Source organism: Salmo salar, chromosome 21 (assembly GCF_965601325.2).
Source record: "Salmo salar chromosome 21, fSalSal1, whole genome shotgun sequence".
Classification (NCBI taxonomy): domain Eukaryota; kingdom Metazoa; phylum Chordata; class Actinopteri; order Salmoniformes; family Salmonidae; genus Salmo; species Salmo salar.
Window position 1 is genome coordinate 42,827,921 of NC_138311.1, and position 13,116 is coordinate 42,841,036.

General features: G+C 44.9%; 1 protein-coding gene across 4 annotated transcripts in view; it reads right to left on the reverse strand.

Annotated features, from left to right (window-relative positions):
• The window catches only part of LOC106582334 (diacylglycerol kinase beta-like), a 191,201-nt gene that overhangs the window by 40,748 nt on the left and 137,337 nt on the right, over positions 1-13,116 (reverse strand). For all 4 annotated transcript variants that reach the window (XM_045704808.2, XM_045704806.2, XM_014165320.3 and 1 more), the window contains one exon: positions 424-514. In XM_045704808.2, coding sequence (XP_045560764.1) covers positions 424-514 — 91 coding nt within the window. The remainder of the gene's footprint in view (positions 1-423; positions 515-13,116) is intronic.

The window sequence follows — 13,116 nt, forward strand, 5'->3', positions numbered from 1 at the left end:
CTTCGCTGAGAGATAAGAATAGCTAGCTGCCCCATGGGAGTTAAATACTTTGGTTTAATATCTTTGATGTCTTTCAAGAGATTTTTTAAAGTTTGCAGGTAAAAGCCTGTCAAAACCTTCTACAACAGCGATGAACTGATTAAACTTTCTCATCTCAAGATTAATGTCTATAAGACGTGTTGATACAAAATGGGAATCATGAGATGTTGGTGTGTCAACTCATCTCCAGCCAAAGTTTTAAATACCTTTTGAGGGGATAGAGAGAGACAGAGGAGGAGAGAGAGAGATGCCGTTTTGGGTATGTCAAATCATCTTCAACTGAATGCACTAACTGTAAGTCCCTCTGGATAAGAGTGTCTGCTAAATGACTCAAATGTAAAATGTAAATGTAATCTCCAGCCGAAGAGAATAGCGTTGACTCACCTCAACTTCGATACACTCGTTGAGTTTTTTGCATGTGGCAGAGATGGTCTCCGTGGTGCCAAACTCAAAGTACCACAACTTGTTCTTCATTCTGTAAACCAAACAGGAAGGAGCAGGAAGATGAGGAGAGAAAGTGTCATCAGGGGTCCTCCTGCAGTGGCAGCAGGTGTAATGTATTTCTATTATTCAGTGATGGCAGAATCTGTTAAGCCTATGGCACGTGGAATGTGAAATGTATGCATATATTGTAGTTGTCCTAGACCAGGGGCGGAAATCCCGGGGGGGACGGGGGGGACACGACCCCCCCATCCTCGGAAAAATATGATTTGTCCCCCCCAATATATCACTGAAACATAACTATGTAATTTAAATAATATTAATAATACGCAATGAAAGCAATTGTGCTGATTATAGACACTTAAAGCGCGTTTTTAAGTTTCAAAAGATTGCGACCCCCCCGCCCTTTGCCTCACAATGGTTTGATCCACTGCCAGTTCCTTAGTTTGCACGTAACTGCCGTGAGGTTAATCCAGTCAATCGCGCACACACACACTAGCTGAATATGCAGAGCTAGCGCGCAAATATTAACTATTAAGCTAGCTAGTACCTATTCCATTTATGTGGCGTCATCAAAGATGGAATCAGCATGCAGATGATATAAGTTAGTGCTTCAAAGTCCCTGTGATAAGGTTAGCGATAAACTGAAGTCCAAACTGAACAGAACTACACTCTCTTCTACCATTGTCTTAAATATATTTAATGGTCTCGTTGCAAAAGCTAAATTGTCGCAAGGGAACTTTTATTTATTTATTTTATTTCACCTTTATTTAACCCGGGTAGCAAAGATTATAGCAAACACCACTGAAACTGAATTGGTGCTCGCTAGCTTTGCAAATTCAGCTATTGTTGGAAGCCAGCCAATATGAAACAAACTATTAAAATTACAAAAGGTTGCAGCATATGTTGTGTAAATGGTGAACTCATACAGCTGTCAACTCTTGTCATTTTAATCCGTTTCACATTTGCTAGCTACCTTTTAGATCGAAGCCCAAATAGAATGATTGAAGATGATAGAAGCCCATCTCCTACTGTAAATAACCTACACACTGTGTGTGTAGCCAGCCAGCCAGCCAGGTAGAAAAATGGCAGAAAAATAAAAGACGGACATCAGAGTATTTTTCAATACACCAAAACGCATAGTAAGAACCCTAGTAGCCTAATATCTCAAAGACTAGTTGATAAAATGTTCATTAGAAAGAAAAGATATTCTAATGGAAATGTTTCACAATGATGTCATTAGGCAGAGCAGGCAACAGATGGCACACAGATAGCAGAGTTGGGGACAGATATGCAGGGACAGACTGGCAGAGACAGGGAGTCTCAGGTAAGTTTGTTGAGTCTTTGTTTGGCAACATTATGAAAGGTTCTCAATTTTTTTGACTTGTAAAATAGGAACATAATTGGAAAATGCCATGGATACCCCCACTCTCAACTTAAACTGGTGACTGAACTAAGATTTGTTAAAGGCAATGGTATTGCTGTTGTGATTAGTTGTGTAGTTTTGGGTACCGGTTGTTAGGAGTACGGCAAACACCTTATTTCTTTGGTTCCTCAATATACATTTACCCTATTACAATGTAGGCTATGTGTTACAGCACTACTTTTGGTGTCCCCCTCAGGAATTGCTCTTGAGAAAATGTCATGTAATTGTCCCCTCCAAAGTGGATATCAGATTTTCGCCCCTGTCCTAGACTCTATGAGTCATGTCAGGTGGAAAATTGAATACAACAACTTTTGACAGGTATCTGTCACGTTTGCTGTCGTGGCAGCAGGTAGCCTGGTCGTGGCAGGACTAGTAACTGGAAGCTTGCAAGATCAAATCCCTGAGCTGACAAGGTAAACATCTATTGTTCTGACCCTGAACAAGGCACTGTTCCTAGGCTGTCATTGAAAATAAGAATTTATTCTTAACTGATTTGCCTGGTAAAATAAAAATGTGAGGATCAACTTGAAGTGCTGCTAACCCAGCCCAAAGCCTAAACTCAACTAGGGGACAGTATTTCATTTTCAGAGCAATGAAGCACAAAGGACAACAACATGCCCAGTCACTTTAGTGCTGCTTTGACATTGCGACAATAAACACATTTCCGCTTCAGTACCCCTATGCCAAGGCTGGCATGACAACAATGACTTTGGGTGTAGAACATCGCCCGAGGCTACCATAAGATCATGTTTAATGTTTTTCCCCCCTGATTCAAAAACATGCCAACAACCTTGAGCCTAACAAAGTTGAAGTTCATGTTCAGTTCTGCCCTGGAGTTTGGTTTGTCAGAGGTGAACTGCTTGGCATTTTTAAAATGTAGATGTATCACTTTTTCTGTGATTTACACTAGTAACAAAGACACATACGAAGGGGATATGCACATCCCAAACACACTAACCTTCAGAAAAACCTGTTCTGGGCAAAACAAACTGTAGCTAAAGAAATAAAAGGCCTCTGCTTCTCTCCAGTGATTTATTTCTGCCCGCATTCCAATGCTTCTCTCCAGTGATTTATTTCTGCCCACAGTCCAATGCTTCTCTCCAGTGATTTATTTCTGCCCGCATTCCAATGCTTCTCTCCAGTGATTTATTTCTGCCCACAGTCCAATGCTTCTCTCCAGTGATTTATTTCTGCCCACAGTCCAATGCTTCTCTCCAGTGATTTATTTCTGCCCACAGTCCAATGCTTCTCTCCAGTGATTTATTTCTGCCCACAGTCCAATGCTTCTCTCCAGTGATTTATTTCTGCCCGCAGTCCAATGCTTCTCTCCAGTGATTTATTTCTGCCCACAGTCCAATGCTTCTCTCCAGTGATTTATTTCTGCCCGCAGTCCAATGCTTCTCTCCAGTGATTTATTTCTGCCCACAGTCCAATGCTTCTCTCCAGTGATTTATTTCTGCCCGCAGTCCAATGCTTCTCTCCAGTGATTTATTTCTGCCCACAGTCCAATGCTTCTCTCCAGTGATTTATTTCTGCCCGCAGTCCAATGCTTCTCTCCAGTGATTTATTTCTGCCCACAGTCCAATGCTTCTCTCCAGTGATTTATTTCTGCCCGCAGTCCAATGCTTCTCTCCAGTGATTTATTTCTGCCCGCAGTCCAATGCTTCTCTCCAGTGATTTATTTCTGCCCACAGTCCAATGCTTCTCTCCAGTGATTTATTTCTGCCCGCAGTCCAATGCTTCTCTCCAGTGATTTATTTCTGCCCGCAGTCCAATGCTTCTCTCCAGTGATTTATTTCTGCCCGCAGTCCAATGCTTCTCTCCAGTGATTTATTTCTGCCCGCAGTCCAATGCTTCTCTCCAGTGATTTATTTCTGCCCGCAGTCCAATGCTTCTCTCCAGTGATTTATTTCTGCCCACAGTCCAATGCTTCTCTCCAGTGATTTATTTCTGCCCACAGTCCAATGCTTCTCTCCAGTGATTTATTTCTGCCCACAGTCCAATGCTTCTCTACAGTGTTTTATTTCTGCACACAACAAAGATACATGTAAAAAAAGACAAAGGACCCATGCTCCTGGCTGTCAACACAGCCTGGGTTCAATAGAGAGAGATAGAGAGTTAAACTAATCATTATGGAAATGAATTTAACTGCAATTACATTTAACTAGATCGAATCATTGTTATTTCCTCCATTCTCTGATCAGGTTACAATATCCTTGTCCCCAGGGGAAAGAACTGCCTATCTAAGTGGGTCTGTATTGTAAAGACTTGGGACATACTGTCCTACTGAGCCCTGCTCTTCAATCTTTTCAACCTCCCCAGTCCTGGTGAAAGAGTGATGGTCCAGAGAAACCTCAGTGAGACAGACAGAGGGCAGAGTGTCTGCTGGGTTTTCGCTCCTTCCTTGTACTTCATTGACAAATTAAGGTCACTGATTAGTAAGGAACTCCCCCCAGCTGGTTGTCTAGGGCTTAATTGAAAGGAAAAAACAAAAACCTGCAGACACTAGGCCCTCCATGGAATGAGTTGGACACCCCTGCCCTAGTGTGAGTGTGTGTGTGTGTGCGCGAGAGAGACAGAGATAGATAAAGGAGGACACACACCCAGACTCATTGGGCCCTATTGTTCCACCAGAATGTCTACCTATCTTGTGATTTGCCTGTACTGTTTGATCACCTCCCTGGACAGACAGACAGACAGACAGACAGACAGACAGACAGGGCTGTAAATCTCAGACTGCCAGAATCAGCCTTCAGCCATTAACTGCATTAACTTACACAATATGTGCACCTCTTCCTGTACAAGCCCAGGCCAATGAAAGCTCACCGCTCCTCTGGAGATGTGTTCTACTCACCAACGACAGTAAAAGACACAATTCTCTCACAGGTCAGTCTGGTAAAAACAAACAGTAATTTGTGTGTCCTTCTATGCTGCTGGTGGCTAACCAAAAATCATGGCTGTTTTACAGTGTGTTCAAGAAATATGGGGTTGCCTTGCTGATGCTGACAACATGGTTATTGGCAAAACAAGCTCTGTTGCCATGTGGGCATAGCAACCCTTCATGTAAGGCAGGAGCAGAGAAGGGCTCTCCAGACAGTAGACATCTATGGATACACATATTTCAGTAGAATAGGAATAAAGAAACAAACAATATGATGTGTCAATATTTTAAGTGAGAGATCTGCTAGGGACTTTCAGTAGGCCTATATATCCCACCAGTCATCAACTGAAGTATTCAGTTGACGGGCAGCAACATCAGCCTTTAGTTGATACCTGCGCACTGTCCTGGCTGCCCTACAATACTCCACTGTTACTTTAAGAACTTGTTCAATGTTCAGCCTTCCTCACACTCACCTCACCGTTCACTAGAAACCTTTGCTCTGTCAAATTAAAGGATTATGAGCATATTTGAGAACACAATTAGGCATGGTTTCAATTCTCAATGAGCCGAACTGCCTAACCTCATTAGCTAGCTTCCACTTGAGAAGCCCTGTAAAAATGGAATTAACTCAAAGTTTTTTCTCTCTCCTGTGGACAGAGGAGTGCGACAGGGAGACAAAGCTACTGTACCACTACCACAAGCCCTGCTTGTATCCCACTGACCCTGGCTAAGAGCAGAGAAAAACCTTCAGAAATCTACAGAATAAAGCAGCATTGGCCTAGGCTCACAGCCTACTGGCACTACCCAGCTGGGACATTCAGTTCCTTGGAACTTGTGGGAGCATATGTTTTTGGTTTCCCATTGGTTCTGGGAACAAAGCTATACGATTCCATGACTGGTAAAATCTAATGGTTTTTTTTTATTAATTTTTTTTTTTTATTGCAGGGAGGTTTTGAGAATGTTTTACTATGGTTCCCTGAAAGTTTTCCTGGGAGGTTTAATTAACGTTCTGAGAATGTAAATGATAGGTTACTGGAAAGTAAATGAATCGTGTTCCAAGAACATGTTTCAATAACACTACTAGCTTAGGTTAACTGTTTTATCTCTATCCATGGAATTAGTTCACTGTGCCACCAGGATGGAGCTAACATGACATGTGTTTTTAACTGATACAAAGCTGTTCATTTTAGTCTATTCAAACAGACCCCATTTCAAAGGAAACAAGCATTCATTAAGATCAGGTGTTGCCATTTAGTGGGCGTGGCCAACACACCTGAACACACTTAACAAGATAGAGGATACAGAAAGTTTTGTTGACGCTGAGAATGGAATTTATATGTTTTTATATAGAATTCTTAGAACGTTCTTCGAACATTACTAATGTTTTCTTGTTTTTTTTTTAGAAAGTTTTCTTAATGTGCTGAGAACATGACTTTAAATAGAACCATGAGGAAACCTGTAGAAAATGTTATGCTGAAGTACTGAAATTACCACCTAAGAAACATGGTTCTCAGAATGTTCTGTGCTAGCTGGGTATCATGCACCATTCCCAGAACATTGTGGGATGGTTGTATACAAAATAAGCATAGGACAACCAGGCTCTCACCAAGTTCTAAGATATATATGGTTCCAGAACATTATGTGCTAGCTGGGTAGCTGGGTAGTGGATAGGGGCCTTTTTTGTGTGCAGCCTGATAAGAAAAGGTTTTTCATTCATATGCTTGAGAGTTCCAGCTCGATATGCAAGGCTGTGCTTGTCTGTCTGTAAAGCCTGGGGCTGGTGAATTCAGGGCTATGAGTTCACCGGTTCAAACTATGCTAACTGTACCCTCAGGAAGCAAATACTGATCAGTCTTCCTGATTGTAGCCCAGCCAAACACAACCAACCAACGTTGATGGATGGATTCATATTTCATTCATGGAGGGAGGAGATTGTAGCCGCATGGAAGTATGCATGGGAAAGGGAGGGGAGAAAAAAACTAGATGTAGAATACAGGTTTTATGTGGTTAAAAAAGTGGCTTCAAATTCAGAAATGCCTGGGGGCACGCAGACTCATCCATCTGCCCACGCCCTCCCCCGTCTCTACCCTTCATGCCCCTAACAGGGCTGTGTCCCCCGACCCTCCCTCCTCCCTTCCCATTACCCTCGCATCTGGCCCACCCCCCTCAGAGTGATAACAATCTCTCCTAATCCCCTGTGAGAGCAATGACCTGCTGACCTCCCCCTGCCCCCTCCTCTACTCCCTCCCCTCCCTGTATCTCTGGTACAGATCAGTCAAAGCTCACCTCATCTTGCATGGGCAGCAACACCAGCCTTTATACGCACAATCCTGACTGAGATACAGGGCCTGACAGACAAACAGACAGGAGGAGGCTGTGTGTGTATGGATGCACCGTGACTTGTGCTGCAACAACTAGAGATAGGAGGGGATGGGGGGGCGGGAGAGGGGGGGTGCTGATGATAAAATGGCCGTGGGGTGTTTGGTTTGGTGGGAAATGACATGAGAGGAGATGAGGGATAGGGATTTGCGTGTGCGAATACTTCTAATCCCAGTAACTAACCCTGATCTGGGATCTCAGTTAATCCAATCAGATGACCAGCTTTCATCAATCTAAAGACCTGCTTCATTGTGTTGAGAAAGCTGCTGATTAAGTAAGAGTTATCCATCATTGTAAATACGAATTTGTTCTTAACTGACTTGTCTAGTTAAATGAAGGTTAAATCAAAATAAACAAATAAAAATCCCAGTTTCAGATCATTGTGGCCAGCGGGGTGGTGGCACTGGAATCCTCATCTCTCCCAAGTGGACATTCTCTCTTTCTCCCCTGACCCATCTGTCTATCTCCTCATTTGAATTCCATGCTGTCACAGTTACCAGCCCTTTCAAGCTTAACCTGTTGGGGGTAGGGGGCAGTATTGACACGGCCGGATAAAAAACGTACCCGATTTAATCTGGTTACTACTCCTGCCCAGTAACTAGAATATGCATATCATTATTGGCTTTGGATAGAAAACACCCTAAAGTTTCTAAAACTGTTTGAATGGTGTCTGTGAGTATAACAGAACTCATATGGCAGGCAAAAACCTGAGAAGATTCCTTACAGGAAGTGCCCTCTCTGACAAGATCTTGTTCTTCTTGTCTCTGTTTATTGAAGACTGAGGATCTTTGCTGTAACGTGACACTTCCTACGGCTCCCATAGGCTCTCAGAGCCCGGGAAAAAGCTGAATGATATCGAGGCAGCCCCAGGCTGAAACACATTATCGCTTTTGGCAAGTGGCCGATCAGAGGACAATGGGCTTAGGCGCGTTCACGAGTCGACCCAATGCTTTATTTTCTTTCATCTGTTTACCTAAATGCAGATTCCCGGTCGGAATATTATCGCTTTTTTATGAGAAAAATGGCATAAAAATTGATTTTAAGCAGCGGTTGACATGCTTCGAAGTACGGTAATGGAATATTTAAAAAAAAAATTTACAGATACATGCTCGTCACCCTTCTTTACCCTTTCGGATAGTGTCTTGAACGCACGAACAAAACGCCGCTATTTGGATATAACAATGGATTATTTGGGACAAAACCAACATTTGTTATTGAAGTAGAAGTCCTGGGAGTGCATTCTGATGAAGAACACCAAAGGTAATAACATTTTTCTTATAGTAAATCTGACTTTGGTGAGTGCTAAACTTGCTGGGTGTCTAAATAGCTAGCCCTGTGATGCCAGGCTATCTACTTAGAATATTGCAAAATGTGCTTTCACCGAAAAGCTATTTTTAAATCGGACATATCGAGTGCATAGAGGAGTTCTGTATGCTAGTTCTGGGGGGTATGCTAGTTCTGAACGTCACATGCTAATGTAAAAAGCTGGTTTTTGATATAAATATGAACTTGATTGAACAAAACATGCATGTATTGTATAACATAATGTCCTAGGTGTGTCATATGATGAAGATCATCAAAGGTTAGTGCTGCATTTAGCTGTCTTCTGGGTTTTTGTGACATTATATGCTAGCTTGAAAAATGGGTGTCTGATTATTTCTGGCTGGGTACTCTGCTGACATAATCTAATGTTTTGCTTTCGTTGTAAAGCCTTTTTGAAATCGGACAGTGTGGTTAGATTAACGAGAATCTTGTCTTTAAAATGGTGTAAAATAGTTATATGTTTGAGAAATTGAAGTAATAGCATTTCTAAGGTATTTGAATAACGCGCCACGGGATTCCACTGGCTGTTACGTAGGTGGGACGAAATCGTCCCACTGGCCCTAGAGAAGTTAACATCCTTATCATTTATCGCCCTCCAGGTTCCCTTGGAGAGTTCATCAATGAGCTTGACGTCTTGATAAGTTCCTTTCCTGAGGATGGCTCACCTCTCACAGTTCTGGGTGACTTTAACCTCCCCACGTCTACCTTTGACTCATTCCTCTCTGCCTCCTTCTTTCCACTCCTCTCCTCTTTTGACCTCACCCTCTCACCTTCCCCCCTACTCACAAGGCAGGCAATACGCTTGACCTCATCTTTACTAGATGCTGTTCTTCCACTAATCTCATTGCAACTCTCCTCCAAGTCTCCGACCACTATCTTGTATCCTTTCCCTCTCGCTCTCATCCAACACTTCTCACTCTGCCCCTACTCGGATGGTATTGCGCCGTCCCAAACTTCGCTCTCTCTCTCCCGCTACTCTCTCCTCTTCCATCCTATCATCTCTTCCCTCTACTCAAACCTTCTCCAACCTATCCCCTGATTCTGCTTCCTCAACCCTCCTCTCCTCCCTTTCTGCATCCTTTGATTCTCTATGTCCCCTATCCTCCAGGCCGGCTCGGTCCTCCCCTCCTGCTCCGTGACTCGACGACTCATTGCGAGCTCACAGAACAGGGCTCCGGGCAGCCGAGCGGAAATGGAGGAAAACTCGCCTCCCTGCGGACCTGGCATCCTTTCACTCCCTCCTCTCTACATTTTCCTCTTCTGTCTCTGCTGCTAAAGCCACTTTCTACCACTCTAAATTCCAAGCATCTGCCTCTAACCCTAGGAAGCTCTTTGCCACCTTCTCCTCCCTCCTGAATCCTCCTCCCCCTCCCCCCCCTCCTCCCTCTCTGCGGATGACTTCGTTAACCATTTTGAAAAGAAGGTCGACGACATCCAATCCTCGTTTGCTAAGTCAAACGACACCGCTGGTCCTGCTCACACTGCCCTACCCTGTGCTTTGACCTCTTTCTCCCCTCTCTCTCCAGATGAAATCTCGCGTCTTGTGACGGCCGGCCGCCCAACAACCTGCCCGCTTGACCCTATCCCCTCCTCTCTTCTTCAGACCATTTCCGGAGACCTTCTCCCTTACCTCCCCTCACTCATCAACTCATCCTTGACCGCTGGCTACGTTCCTTCCGTCTTCAAGAGAGCGAGAGTTGCACCCCTTCTGAAAAAACCTACACTCGATCCCTCCGATGTCAACAACTACAGACCAGTATCCCTTCTTTCTTTTCTCTCCAAAACTCTTGAACGTGCCGTCCTTGGCCAGCTCTCCTGCTATCTCTCTCAGAATGACCTTCTTGATCCAAATCAGTCAGGTTTCAAGACTGGTCATTCAACTGAGACTGCTCTTCTCTGTGTCACGGAGGCTCTCCGCACTGCTAAAGCTAACTCTCTCTCCTCTGCTCTCATCCTCCTAGACCTATCTTCTGCCTTTGATACTATGAACCATCAGATCCTCCTCTCCACCCTCTCCAAGTTGGGCATCTCCGGCGCGGCCCACGCTTGGATTGCGTCCTACCTGACAGGTCGCTCCTACCAGGTGGCGTGGCGAGAATCTGTCTCCGCACCACGTGCTCTCACCACTGGTGTCCCCCAGGGCTCTGTTCTAGGCCCTCTCCTATTCTCGCTATACACCAAGTCACTTGGCTCTGTCATATCCTCACATGGTCTCTCCTATCATTGCTATGCAGACGACACACAATTAATCTTCTCCTTTCCCCCTTCTGATAACCAGGTGGCGAATCGCATCTCTGCATGTCTGGCAGACATATCAGTGTGGATGACGGATCACCACCTCAAGCTGAACCTCGGCAAGACGGAGCTGCTCTTCCTCCCGGGAAGGACTGCCCGTTCCATGATCTCGCCATCACGGTTGACAACTCCCTTGTGTCCTCCTCCCAGAGTGCTAAGAACCTTGGCGTGACCCTGGACAACACCCTGTCGTTCTCCACTAACATCAAGGCGGTGACCCGATCCTGTAGGTTCATGCTCTACAACATTCGCAGAGTACGACCCTGCCTCACACAGGAAGCGGCGCAGGTCCTAATCCAGGCACTTGTCATCTCTCGTCTGGATTACCGCAACTCGCTGTTGGCTGGGCTCCCTACCTGTGCCATTAAACCCCTACAACTCATCCAGAACGCCGCAGCCCGTCTGGTGTTCAACCTTCCCAAGTTCTCTCACGTCACCCCGCTCCTCCGCTCTCTCCACTGGCTTCCAGTTGAAGCTCGCATCCGCTACAAGACCATGGTGCTTGCCTACGGAGCTGTGAGGGGAACGGCACCTCCGTACCTTCAGGCTCTGATCAGGCCCTACACCCAAACAAGGGCACTGCGTTCATCCACCTCTGGCCTGCTCGCCTCCCTACCTCTGAGGAAGCACAGTTTCCGCTCAGCCCAGTCAAAACTGCTCGCTGCTCTGGCACCCCAATGGTGGAACAAGCTCCCTCACGACACCAGGACAGCGGAGTCAATCACCACCTTCCGGAGACACCTGAAACCCCACCTTTTTAAGGAATACCTAGGATAGGATAAAGTAATCCTTCTAACCCCCCCCCCCCCCTTAAAAGATTTAGATGCACTATTGTAAAGTGGTTGTTGCACTGGACATCATAAGGTGAATGCACCAATATGTAAGTCGCTCCGGATACGAGCATCTGCTAAATTAATTAAATGTAAATGTAATTGTCTTACACTGGCCATGATTGGTTGGGAAGAGGTTAGGTTATTCAGGGAAGCCATTAATAACCATTTAAATGTTGCGTTGACACATTCCTTGTTAGGGTAAATCCCTGCCCAAGGGGTGATGCCATGCAGCAGCCGCCCGCCCATGGTTTTATAACCTCTGACCCTGGCTCCTTGTAGACTACACTAACAGGTTCAGCCAATGACAGACAAGGTAGTTTTCAGCAGCAGATAGAGGGTCTGTAGGGGGAGAGGAGAGGAGACGGTCTGTGGGGGTAAATCGTTAGATACTACTGCACTGTTGGAGCTAGGAACACAAGTATTTCGCTACACCCGCAATAACATCTGCTAAATATGTGTATGTGACCAATAACATGTGATTTGATTTAGGGGGAGAAGAGAGGACAAGGTCTGTGGGGGAGAGGAGGTCTGTGGGATGAGAGGAGAAGGTCTGTGGGTGAAGAGGAGAGGACAGTCCTTTACACTGATCTGAGACTAGGCAACACACACAGTGATCTGACACACATACTGTATAAAGGGATGTGGACGCACACACACACACACTAAGAGATCTAACACTGAAACATTAGCTATAAAGACAGTGTATGATCTCAGAGTCCTAAAAATAATTACGCCATATGATTTGAGCTGGCTTGTCAGAGATGAGAGCTACTGTCTGGCAGCGAGTCAGCACCAGCCAACAGAGAGGACTGTGGGTATATTTATCTTTTGCACCACAGGAACACAACAGCAGGACATGACAGGTTTAAACGGATCAAACATCCACTAACACACCGTTTTCTGTACATATCAGCACACACAACACACATACAGTAGACGCACACACATACAGTAAACGCACACACATACAGTAGACACACACACATACTGTAAGCACACACTTACTACATGCACAGAGAGCAGGAGCACTACCATGAGAGGCAGACAGACTCCCTTTCTGCTCATCTCACACAGCCAGGCAGATTACATTGATTGAACTTGATTAATCAATGTGAAAACAACGAAGCAAAGCCCCGATTAGCTTGAGAATAATTCATATTGACAGCAGCTTGAACTGCAGCACAGATCCAGATCGGGGTCAGTGCTCTCCGCTCAGACGTTAAATGCTCTTGGAATGGTCCACTAACCATCTAGTCTACTACATTTGAACTATACAGTATATAACATTTCCATTGGTAAGAAAACTCTACTTCACTACCAGTCCAATGATTGGAGATGCCAAGAGAGGAGATGGGGGAAGTACGGTTTTACAAATGAGGGATGGTCAAAGGAGTTAAGATCCCATCCCCTAGAGAAGGAGGAGCCACATTAGCCCATTCTGGCAAGGAGAGTTCCATTCTCACACATGGGTGGGTGTCTCTCACATCTCCTGTCAAAGC